At 36.5% G+C, this 12,172-nt stretch overlaps 2 protein-coding genes across 3 annotated transcripts; one reads left to right on the top strand and one right to left on the bottom strand.

The window, feature by feature from the left end:
• LOC133675314 (extra-large guanine nucleotide-binding protein 3-like) lies at positions 1-6,967 on the bottom strand. Of its 2 annotated transcripts, none has more exons than XM_062096669.1 (9): positions 6,794-6,967; positions 4,949-6,191; positions 4,683-4,820; positions 3,370-3,474; positions 3,098-3,277; positions 2,177-2,354; positions 1,591-1,838; positions 1,199-1,371; positions 1-767 (listed from the first exon to the last, which is right to left on the bottom strand). In XM_062096669.1, exons 2-9 carry the CDS (start codon positions 5,915-5,917, stop codon positions 173-175), a joined length of 2,586 nt encoding a protein of 861 aa, XP_061952653.1. In that variant the 5' UTR covers positions 5,918-6,191; positions 6,794-6,967; the 3' UTR covers positions 1-172. The 2 variants fall into 2 exon arrangements, with proteins under 2 accessions (XP_061952653.1, XP_061952644.1); XM_062096660.1 differs by having other exon boundaries at positions 4,949-6,023.
• Positions 6,968-9,843: 2,876 nt separating this feature from the next.
• On the top strand, positions 9,844-12,089 carry LOC133675328 (pentatricopeptide repeat-containing protein At1g31920). The gene is made up of 2 exons (XM_062096679.1): positions 9,844-10,162; positions 10,256-12,089. Exon 2 carries the CDS (start codon positions 10,257-10,259, stop codon positions 12,063-12,065), a length of 1,809 nt encoding a protein of 602 aa, XP_061952663.1. The 5' UTR covers positions 9,844-10,162; position 10,256; the 3' UTR covers positions 12,066-12,089.
• Positions 12,090-12,172: the final 83 nt, after the last annotated feature.

Below are 12,172 nucleotides of genomic sequence, written 5' to 3'. Positions count from 1 at the left end.
TTGTTATCACAAGCACCTTCCATAAACGCGCAAACAGATCCCATTTGAAATACCTCACCATATCATCAATAAAAATTGATCAGTCAGTCCTTATTCGTAAGGATAGGAACCTCTTTTTTTTTTTTCACACTTTTTCTTCATCTATAAAGGAAATCAAAAGAAATCAAAAGCATCACTCTTGCCTGACAAATGGTGAGGAGCTCATGTCAGTACTGTAGAATGAATCCTCAGCTACACCATAGTAATTATCCTCTTTCTCCTCATCCCACCTGAGAACCTCCCTTGTGTACTTGAATGCCTCATCAATAGTCACTCGGTCCCTTGCCCTAGTTTGCCATACAAATAGTTTACGGCCTGTGACGGAAGCATAGAGATCTTTAAACTTCATCGCAACATAGTAGTAAGCCTGGTGAGCAAGTGATTGGTTGTTGTGGTGAGGTTGCACCGGACTGAAGTCATTAAACCACTCACAAGCACTTAAATGCACCCGATTAACCTTTTCTTCAAAGATATCATACTTGTTAAGTATCAGCACAAAGGGTGTATCCTTAAAGCAAGGGTGCCTAATCATTGTCTCAAATAGCTCCTTGCTTTGCATCATCTTGTTCTGAAGTAGAGATCCACTACCACTGCTCTCTGGTGAGAACCACATCTGATCATAGTCACTAAGGGCTACACAGAATACCACGGCTTGCACGTCTTCAAACATTTCCACCCATTTGCACCCATCATTCATCCCCTTTGCATTTACTCTAATCAACTGATATCTGGAAAAAATAATAAAAAATTGCAGGCATGAGTACTTGAATCCTGCCAACATGACAAGACATAAAAGAGAACCAATTTTCAGGTTCAAATGCCATGAACATGAAGTGTGTGTTTGTGTACAAAAAATCAAGATCCCAATATTTCACGATAAGAATCTGCTGAATGCAATTTTGATGTCTATTAATTCGGGGGGGGGGGGGGGATTCTGGCCATAGATGTGCACTGCCACACCAGGTCAGTTATAATGAAAATGTGTTAGTTTTCCATGGAAGGCATGCTGCCTTTCAATCGAAAAAAGATTCTGAGCTAGGGTGCTCGCAATGTCAATGCCTCTAGTAAAGTTGAGACCTGTAAAGATTTTTTTTTCCTTTTCTGTTTGGATCTATAGTAGGCATATTTCAGGGGATTATGCAGAAAATAGGAAATTTACCTGGTCAGGGGTGGGGGTGGAGCATCCAGATTATCTGTGTATGTTTCAGACATTGGACTGCGATCATCAAGGGAGAATTCTATGAAAGCCAAACCATTCCCTTGGGTGACCCCTTCTGCATAGAGAATATCACGTTCAGAAGGTTCATATTCATTGCTTGAGATCTCGACAGCCTGAAAGAAAAAAATACCATATGATACAGCCCTTCAATGACCATAATGATAATTAAGTTTATCTAGGATTAAACCATGCAAGAGACATCCATTAAATGAAAGACTACCACAATATCAGAATGGAAAACTTGGTGATTGGAAAGAATACAGAAATAGGAAAATGGCATATTACAACTGCTATTCATATACAAGCAACTAATGTGAAATTCAGAACAATACCCGACTCAAGAAGTATTCAGCAACATCTGGAAGGAAGTGAAGCTCGTTTTTTCTTCTATATGTTTCCTGTGTGGCAGGATCTCTCCACACCTCCTCAACTAATGGAGCATACTCACGTGTTGCTGCAGGGAAGAAAGCATCCAAATCTCCAGTCGCTATAATATCCAGTAACCAGTCAGAGAAATGCTTCAACCTCGGGTTGATCGAATAGATACACTGATTAGTTTCACTGTGGTCAACATCTCCACCTGAAAAGATAGCATCAGATTAATTGAAGTTTTAGAGGTTCACTCTAATAGTTGAAAAAAATGCACTGAATTATCTTCCTTCCAAGTTCCACCCGCCTAAAAAAATAGGGGAAAAAAAATCATAACCCCATTGAGAACCTTTTCCTAATAAATTCCTAACAAATGTCGAGATTTCTGGAAATTGCCCTAACTTGTCAGAGATGTTAACTAGCGTGCACCCAAATCACAACCTCCAAATGCTTCATAGTCAAGACATGACTTGAAGAGGATAAATGAGGTGCTACGCCATCTCAAGAATTGTAATGCAAGAAAAGAAAAAATAGAAATGAAGATATTACCAGCTTCAGAGTTTCGGTCTTCGAAACCAAGTGCCTTCATCCTGGAGACTGCCTCCTCCTCAAAGCGTTCCCGCCCATCAAGCAAAATGCTAAGATATCTGTACATATTGCTCTGGATCATCAACTTGATATCTTGCAGTTCTTCTGCGGTGAACTTGCTCCCATACAAAAATTTGGCCTGTTTCAGAAATGCATAATGCACATTAAAAACAGTATCAGAAGCCATAAAAAGAATTTCAAGTTCTAGCAAGGGGCTTCAGTGGTGAGGAAAACATGTCTAGAAAACTAGTCACCACAGCTTTTCAAATTCAGGCTGAGTTGTACTTCTATTGAAAAGTGCAACAGAGAAAGTCTGATCTTAATCTTACATGCATCAAGCCCATAATATCTCAAGTTCTTCACACTATCTTGTGAGATACAGTTGGTATAAAGTTTTGTTCGCACCACTTGAAGCTGACTAATAATGGATAGTTTAAATACAATTCAGTAAATGGCTAAAATTTGAACAAGTTAAATACAGCATTCATTGCAATCAATGAACTTACTGCTCCACCAAGTTTGACATTGAGTAAAAAACAAATTATCAAAATGAAGTGGCTAATTGGACATGTTGACGCTAACAAAAAAAAAATATAACTAATCATTCGGATAATTATTCCATACAACATGAACAAGAACCTCAAAATAACCACCATCAAGATGGAAATTTGAACACAGATACAGGAAAATTGTTATTTCAGAAAGCTTAACCAACTCATAACCACTCATATTTTCCAAGTGCCAATGCTCTAACAATGAATTCTTAATTGGACAGGCAGAAACTGCCCAAGTATGGGGGGTTTAAGATCTGTTTCAAGCGTGGGATGAAAATTCCACATTTGACTGATCTAGACCATAGCTAATCAAAGGGAAAGGCCATACCTGCTTGAAGATAGTGCTGGTTCCAGAGCCTTGAATCCCAAGTAGAAGTAGTTTCTGTACTTTTTTCTGCTCTAGATAATTTGGAACAGTGGTGTAATTGCTGGCCTCATCTCTCTGTCCATGAGGTTGACCATGGGGCACAGGCAAAGAGAAAAGTGTACAAACAATCCTTGTTGATGCCTGTCTAGCAAAGAGCAAATCCAAGTGTTTCATACAGGACCTATGATCTTATACTGGCTGTGAACTTCTAATAAGGAGTTTGCAGCATATACCTTCTCCCAAATATTCCCCCTGATATTATTCTGACCTTCCTCTTCGTAACGACCATCATCATAGACCCAAAAATGAGTATCACGTGGACACTGCACCTTCGCCAGCTAAAACATTCGGAAACCAGGTTAGCAATTGCACAGGACATGACCAAAAAGTGACTGAAAGCACATACAATACACAATACCAAAGAGACTGACATGGAAACTTGATACATTTACTCAGTAAGGAGGACCAATCCAAAAACTTGGACTAGCTATTGTTTTATGTCGCAAGAGCACTGATATGAAAAATAGTATTGTTGCGCAACATCAATAATAAACTATTAAACACTCACAAGCCTGACACAGACACAAGGTTAAGCTATTCTCCAGCTATGACCGAAATTGGGCACCATAACTAAGCTGTGACCAAGCTGAACTCAACTAGCATGAAGCATGTTGGTGTGTCTGCATGCATAGCTGCTATCTCACCATTACACACTTAATAGTTTTTCACCAATTTACTTGCTTCCCTAACCTCTATTTAGAGATTTTCTATCTTTACACTCATTAGATTCCCTAATGTGACTATAGCTTATTCTTACTAGAGCATTGCAGTCCTCACCCCCAGGAACAGAGCTTTCAATCACTTCGAAAGGGGAAATACAATCGTTGTGAGAGTTAATAAGACATTGTCATTCTAACACATCTACTTTTTCCCAATAAAACCTACCAAACCCTGCTCATCTTTTTTTCAGTGTTAGGTCAATGCTGAGAGCAAGTGAAAATGTCAGCAATAAACAAACACAAGGCACTGTCCAATATCCCAAAGAAAAATTGGGGAATTGATACAAAATTAAACTCAGAAAGTTCCCTCCCAAGCATTTGTAGCCAGCAATTTAAATATAAAAACGTGCTTCAAATAATTTTAATGGAAGGGCCTAACAAATACTATTTATTAACTACACAATAAAACTTAATAAATCCTATTACTTTGTTAACTAAACAAGAAAAATTGGGATAAGAAACAGCAAACCTAAATGATATTTAATACTGACAACTCTAAAACATTTAGCAAAATGCATGGACAATCAAACCTATTTCTTGATTCAATAGAAGCCAAAAAGGGTGAATAGAATAGGGAAAAGGGTCCCAAATAAGGAGAGATATATATGTAAAAAAAGTTCCGATTACGCCTATTCCTAATCCTAAATGGAATGTAGCGACAGGGGATCCAAACAACCTAGTAGCTATTTTACATTTACCTAGCAAGAATCTAAATATTGCTGCTGGCATCACTCACTAGTACAGGAATTAACTGGAAAAGAACTTACTTTTAGAACCCTCAGTTCAAGTTTGGTAATTTCCCGACCATTGATGTAAACCTCCGTGCGACCATTGCTTGCATCATGGCTGAGTTTCCCGGTGAAATTTAAGTTTGAACTAATGATTCTATCTGGTTTTTCTCCCTCCTGCAAAATAGCAAGTAAAGACTTCTAATCCATGCTGGACCGGAAGGAATTTGAAATTTTTCTGCAAGGCCAAGTAGAAAGAGACCTGATTGAGATATTTTAATTTGAAATCTTGAATATCAACTCACCTTTCCCCAAAGACCAGATTCCTTATCATACCAAAATCTACCAGGTTTCAATTTCCGTGGAGGTAAAAGGCATCCAAGTAATTCTGCCATCTCTTCTGGCTTCAAGGGATGTCCATTCACAATCAGCTGCTCTGGCCGAAGTTGATTAGCAGAGCATTCTTTCTCTGCTTTCATAATTTGCTTGACTTCCAAAGGACTTAGCAGTCGTGATAACACCCTTGAATATTTGCCCAGCTTTGACCTCTTTGATTCATCAATTGGTTGACCAATGCATGTCACACACTTGCGTCCTTCAGGCATTGATCCCATAGCCCGAAGCACACAATTGCTGCAATACTTAGCATCACAAACCAGGCATGATTCCTTGGTTTCCCACCTCCACTTTCCACACCTGTAACAAACCCTACTTTTTTGCTTCTTCTTTTCCTTAGAAAACCCAATGTAATCTGGATATACGGGCTTCTCTAAATCAACATCTTTCCTCTCAGATCTATCAACAGTGTTAAATGTAACAACTGGCACTCTCTTTACTTCATTAGCCATTTGTTTTGGAGGATGACTAAGAGAATTGTGGACTGACCCTGGAGAAGCTGAAGCTGAAGCGGAAGAAAAGTCAGGGTTTAGCAAGACAGAGACTACTGACTCTGAGCTTGCTGATACTCTGGGAGTTTGATTAGGTGAACCAGCAACACCAGCTATGCGAGACACTGGCAAAGGTATTGGTTCAGTTACTGGAAGACCTAGATTTGAAACTAGTCTTTGTGACTCTGAAAGTGGTTCAGCAGTCGGGATCATGTGAGAACTTACATCAAGAGGTTCAACTTCAGGGACATCATAAGAGACTGGTGGGCCATCATACACCATGGCTATAGAATAATCAAGCTTGGTCTCATCTTCAGGGAGAGGAACTCCAGGAGGAACCATCTTTCTCACCAATTCCTTCCAGCTTTCTCCCTTTCTTTGCTCCATTTCTTCAACTATGATACTGAATAACTATAAAATTCACCTCCAATATCAAGTAATAACTTCTCAAGAATCACTCGTATCCAAATTAAAAAATCGTAACTCTGTGGATCTGACATTAACAAGCACACCAATTATGTTGCAGCCACCAAAAGATCCACAGAAAACAGCCACCAAAAGATCCACAGAAAACAACCACCAAACAAAGCTGAATGACAGATTGTAAGTGATACCCTTGATGAGGACTTGAAATCAAAACCAGAAATAATCAACAAAGAAGCTGCAATCAACAGTCGTATACCCCACCCAGGTCAAACTTTAGAAGTATTCATATTTTAACGAATAAATCACAAACTGATCAAGAATTGATCAAAATTCAAATCAACATGAACCCAAATTCAACCATAGCAAGCACAACCAATTTAAGCAAATGCCATCTGAGCTGAAATCATGTCACAGTCAAAAAAGAAACATTCAAACTGAAACGTATCCAACATCAGCACTTTTAGAGTCAAAGCATGAGCTTTCAACAAAAACAACAAAATCCCAAATTAAATCAAATCAAGTTACAGTCAAAATCAAATAGCGAAACTGGAATTACCCGTTTGTCTTCAAGCTTTAAATTTACCAAAAAAACAAAAACCATTTGTACTAAGTCCAAAGTTATAAAAATCAAAGTTCACATAGTCAACTACTAATTAAAACCCTAAGAACTTTACAAGCCAAAGACTAATTCAGTACAAAAGAAAAGAAAAACCAGCCAAGCAAGGAATCCAAAAAAGGGAACTTCATAAATGCCCTTTTGAGCATAAACTTTCACGTTTCCAAAGTAACAGAGCAGAGAGAGTAAAGTAGAAACTTTAGAGAGAGAGAGAGAGATACCTGAAGAAAGGGACAGAATGAGAGAGAGCTTGAGAAAAATCTAAGGAAGAGAAGAAGGTATTTAACTTTTCAACCCACTATTCTACTTCTGCTTCTACTACATATGCTTTGAGAACCCAAAAAAGCGTGAAGAGCTTTAAGTTTTATAGGGCTCCATTTTTAATCAGAGAGTCATACACCAGTGATGTAGTGGTGAAAGCTACAGGCAGAGAGAGAAGATGGAGAATGTGGGTCCCAGAGAAGAAAAGTAGGGCCCATAAATAATTTTGGTTTTGTGTTTTGTATAGGATAATATGATTTGCTTAGTCCTTCAATTATTGATAGCTGGTCAAATCAACTTCTCTGCTTCATTTTCTTGTGAAATTGAACTTTATGCATCCATTTCAGTTGAAACTACGAAAGCTATTTAGGATGTGTTTATTTTTGTTTTGAAATTACTTTTTTATTTTAAATTATTTTTTTATGATTTTAAATTATTTGATGTGTTGGTGTCAAAAATAAATTTTAAAAAATAAAAAATATATATTATTTTAATTTATTTTTAAATAAAAAATATTTAAAAAAATAACCGGTACCGCAATCCAAATCACATGAACCAATAGATTTATTTACTTGTGGGTCGAAACTCGTCAACAATTATCAAGTACTCATCGTCCTCTAATTTTCATTTATTTCCGGGGGCACCCGTGAAAGTGGATGGAAGTGCTAAAACATTGATAAATTAAAAGAAAATGATGCAATTTGAGAGAAAAATAAAGTACAGGACTTATTTCAAATAAACACTAATGCTCAAGGACCAATCATAATCTTTTGTCCATTTTCCTTGGCTCTTTTGCAATGTAGTTTTTGTCCTCATGAGGACACGCAGTGGTGAGCTCGTGGGCGTGTGGCCACACGTGCTATAGTCAGCGAGTGTTGGAGGAGGGGAAGGCACGACAAAGATATAATTAGTAATTACTATTGTTTTTCTTTTGTGTTTGAACTGCTGTCCGCGCGCGTGGGAGATCATCGGGATGGCTGGGTGCTAGTTTGGTGTGTCAAATAAAGTAAGCTGCGTGGTAAGTACGTGCCCAGATATGGGATTATTTGACTCTCCTGCTATTGCTTTTCTTTCTCTCTTTAACTGCTATAATTGCTTGTCTCGGCGTGCCGGTTCTTAAAATGGAAGATTATTTTAGCCCCGTTTATTCGGTATAATTTATTTGTGGAAAGTAATTTTTATTTTATAATTAATGATTTTTATAAAAAATAGTTTTGTTTTTTTATGTTTTATAATGTTATGAAAAATAAATTAAAAAATATTTATCAGTGTTTAATTATATCATGAAAAATTAGTTGAGAAATATATTTTTTATTTTTTTTAAGTTTATAAAAAAACAAATATTAAATTTGATAGATGAAAAAGTTTAAGAAGGATAATATTGAGAAAAAAATTAATTTTATAAATTATTTAAATAAATAAATAGTAATAAAAAAATAAAAACCAAATCTGATAGATAAAAAAGTTGAAAGATAATAAAATTAAAAAAATATCAATTTCATAATTTTTTTCAAATAAAATAAATAACAATTAAAAAAATTGAGAACAAATCTATTGACAAAAACAATTCAATTAAGAAAAGGATAAGAAAAAAATAGATAATAATAAAAAAATAAAACTAAAGTTTATATAATAATCAAATTCTAAGGGACAAATAAAATATATATATATATATATATATAGAAATTAAAAAATTAAGGATAAAATTTGATATAATCAACAAATAATATGATATTTTTAAATTTTTTACAACTTAAAAAAAAATATATCATGTCTAGAATAAAAAAAAAATATTTTTCTCAAAACAAAACTAAATTGTTTTTTATCTGAAAAATATTTTTTATTAACTAACTTTTCTAAACAGTAAACAAACATGAAAAAATTTAAAAATTATTTTTCATGAAACAAGCATGGTCTTAAAGAAAAACACTTTATTAGAAATTATTTTCTCCACATTTCAATTTTTACTAACCTTAAGAAAAGTTTAACAAAGAAAAACCACTTTCCAGTTAAATAAAAAATTGATCTTAAAAAAAAAAGCGTTTTTATTTTATTTTATTTGAAAAAAACTTTTAAAAAAAAAGTGAAATTACTAAATGTTTTATGATTAGTAATTACTTGTTACATAAAAGGACTTAGATTTATGCATAAAAAATATGAAAAAATAAATATTAGTAATTACTTGAAATGTGGCATGGCACATCTACACGTTTTGTAAATGGTGAAGAGAGGTTTGGAAAATCAACACCAAATTCTACTAGGACTGGACGGCGCAAGAATCCAAAGACCTAGTTTTCTTCAACAGTTTGTTTGTATCAAAACCCTTGTTTAGAGTGAGACCACAATTTTCTCTCTTTCACTGTTGTAACTCCATCAACAATCTCAACTTTGAGATTCGCTTGTTCAAGCACAATCTTGGGAGAATGACCAATAACTCGCTTTTTCTCTTCTCCAGATCTGTATCAAATTTTTTTGAAGAGGAAATGCTATCAGTGTACAGAGCTCGATTGAGCAGATTTGTATCTTTCACATGCAACCATGGCATAAAAAGCCCATGTAGACTCGGCAAGTTCAAATGCAAGACTAGTAAAATTAGGTGAACTAGTTGTCTTCCCCTGTCATAATCTTTGTTTCTAGCTAATTAATTGAACAAGTTAAAAAAAAAGAGATTGGGAACTGAACAATTTAATGCTAAACCAAATTTGAACTCAAGGGATAATCTTGCAATCTACATGCATTGAAGCTTCTCTGGGTTTCTTCATCTAGCCATCAATGGGTATCAATAGATTATCAATCAAGCAAAAAGGCTACAATTAATGGTTTGGAATGCATAACTGACTGATTTTGCAATGTATGAGTAGGTTGGTGCTGTAGATAAATATTTTCATAAATGCATAAAAGAGATTATCTAATCTAAAAATATATTTGAACTTGAATAAAAACAAAATCAAAAAGAGAAATGGGTCCGCTGTGCTGACTTGGGAGATATAAGGGTTGCTTAGGCCTATAGGAGCAATCTAAGAGACCCAACTACTTCCCAAACATTATCCTATCCAGAATCCACACCTCCCATGAGCTGACACCATTTTTCTGGCTGGAAGTCTCTCTTCAAATCTCATGGCTGAAGATCAGCATCTCTACAACTGTAACTATTTCCTGCCTCAAGAATCTAAGAACCTGCAACTTAATTCTCATACACTTTTCATGTTTCTGTCCTCCACCCTCCTCCACACACTTCTTTTTTGGCCATCTGAACAGCACCCACTCCCTAGCTAGTTCGCCCCATAAATCGTCCATCTTTTCTCCATATTAAAAATGCCAACTTGATGGTTAGTACAAGATACTTTTCTTGTTACCTCGTTGTTAAGTCTGCTTTGCATAACTATAAAATCTTGATTGCTATATTATGGTGCGGATGACAGGATGATTGGGACTCCAGTCCTTCAGAAAATCCGTTTTTTGTCACTACCAGAAGCTCCTACACAAACCACAGGATTGAGTTTGAAGTTCAAAGAGCAAGAATGTTTATCTCTTATGAAGAGGTGCAAGAACATGGAAGAATTCAAGCAAGTACATGCTCAAGTCCTCAAGTGGGAGAACTCCTTTTGTGCAAGCAATCTCGTGGCAACTTGTGCTCTCTCAGACTGGGGCAGCATGGACTATGCATGCTCAATTTTTCGACAAATCGATCAACCGGGTACTTTTGAATTCAATACCATGATTAGAGGATACGTAAATGTTATGAATATGGAAAATGCTTTGTTTCTTTATCATGAGATGCTTGAGAGAGGAGTTGAATCAGATAATTTTACATATCCCGCTCTTTTTAAGGCATGTGCCGGTTTAAGGTCAATAGAGGAGGGGATGCAGATTCATGGGTATATTCTTAAGCGTGGACTTGAAGGAGATTTGTTTGTGCAAAATAGCTTGATCAACATGTATGGCAAGTGTGGGAAGATAGAACTTTCATGTTCTGTTTTTGAGCACATGGGTCGTAGAGATGTTGCTTCTTGGAGTGCTATTATAGCAGCTCACGCCAGTTTGGGCATGTGGTCTGAGTGCTTATTAGTTTTTGGAGAGATGAGTAGGGAGGGATCTTGTAGGCCAGAAGAGAGCATCCTAGTCAGTGTTCTCTCTGCCTGTACCCATTTAGGTGCTCTTGATTTGGGGAGGTGCACACACGTAACATTGTTAAGGAACATTCGGGAGATGAATGTAATAGTCCAAACTTCCTTAATAGACATGTATGTGAAATGCGGGTGTATAGAGAAAGGATTATCTCTCTTCCAAAGAATGGTGAAGAAGAACCAATTGTCCTACAGTGTAATGATCACAGGGCTTGCAATGCACGGACGCGGTTTGGAGGCTCTACAGGTTTTCTCTGATATGCTTGAAGAAGGACTGGAGCCTGATGATGTTGGCTATTTGGGTGTGTTGAGTGCTTGTAATCATGCTGGCCTTGTTGATGAAGGCTTGCAGTGTTTTAACAGAATGAAACTTGAGCATGGGATTGAGCCGACAATTCAACATTATGGCTGCATAGTTCACCTCATGGGAAGAGCTGGGATGCTTAATGAGGCTTTAGAGCTCATCAGGAGCATGCCAATCAAACCAAATGAAGTCGTGTGGCGAGGCCTACTCAGTGCCTGTAAATTCCATCATAACCTGGAAATTGGGGAGATCGCAGCTAAGAGCTTAGGAGAATTGAACTCAAGTAATCCTGGTGATTATGTGGTGTTATCAAATATGTATGCAAGAGCTAAAAGATGGGAGGATGTAGCTAAGATTCGGACAGAAATGGCTCGCAAGGGTCTCACTCAGACACCTGGATTTAGTTTGGTAGAGGTGGAGAGGAAAATTTACAAGTTTGTTTCACAAGATATGTCACACCCTCAATGCAAAGGCATATACGAGATGATTCACCAGATGGAATGGCAGTTGAAATTCGAAGGCTATTCTCCAGATACATCACAAGTATTGTTTGATGTAGATGAAGAAGAGAAGAGGCAAAGGTTGAAAGCTCATAGTCAAAAGTTGGCCATGGCTTTTGCACTTATACATACGTCTCAGGGTGCTCCCATTAGAATAGCTAGAAACCTCAGGATGTGTAATGACTGTCACACATACACCAAGTTAATTTCAGTCATCTATCAAAGAGAAATTACTGTAAGAGATCGAAATCGGTTCCACCATTTTAAAGATGGAACATGCTCCTGTAGAGATTATTGGTAAATCATTAAAAAAATTTTAATCCAAGTCTTGTCTTATCCATTATGATATTTCTATTTTTTTCAGCTATCTTCAAACAGTTCTTCCCCTATTTTATAATGATGTGTTAT

This window comes from Populus nigra, chromosome 1, assembly GCF_951802175.1.
Source record: "Populus nigra chromosome 1, ddPopNigr1.1, whole genome shotgun sequence".
Classification (NCBI taxonomy): Eukaryota; Viridiplantae; Streptophyta; class Magnoliopsida; order Malpighiales; family Salicaceae; genus Populus; species Populus nigra.
The sequence above is the reverse complement of the archived record's forward strand: the minus strand, read 5'-3'. Positions and strand labels throughout refer to the sequence as shown.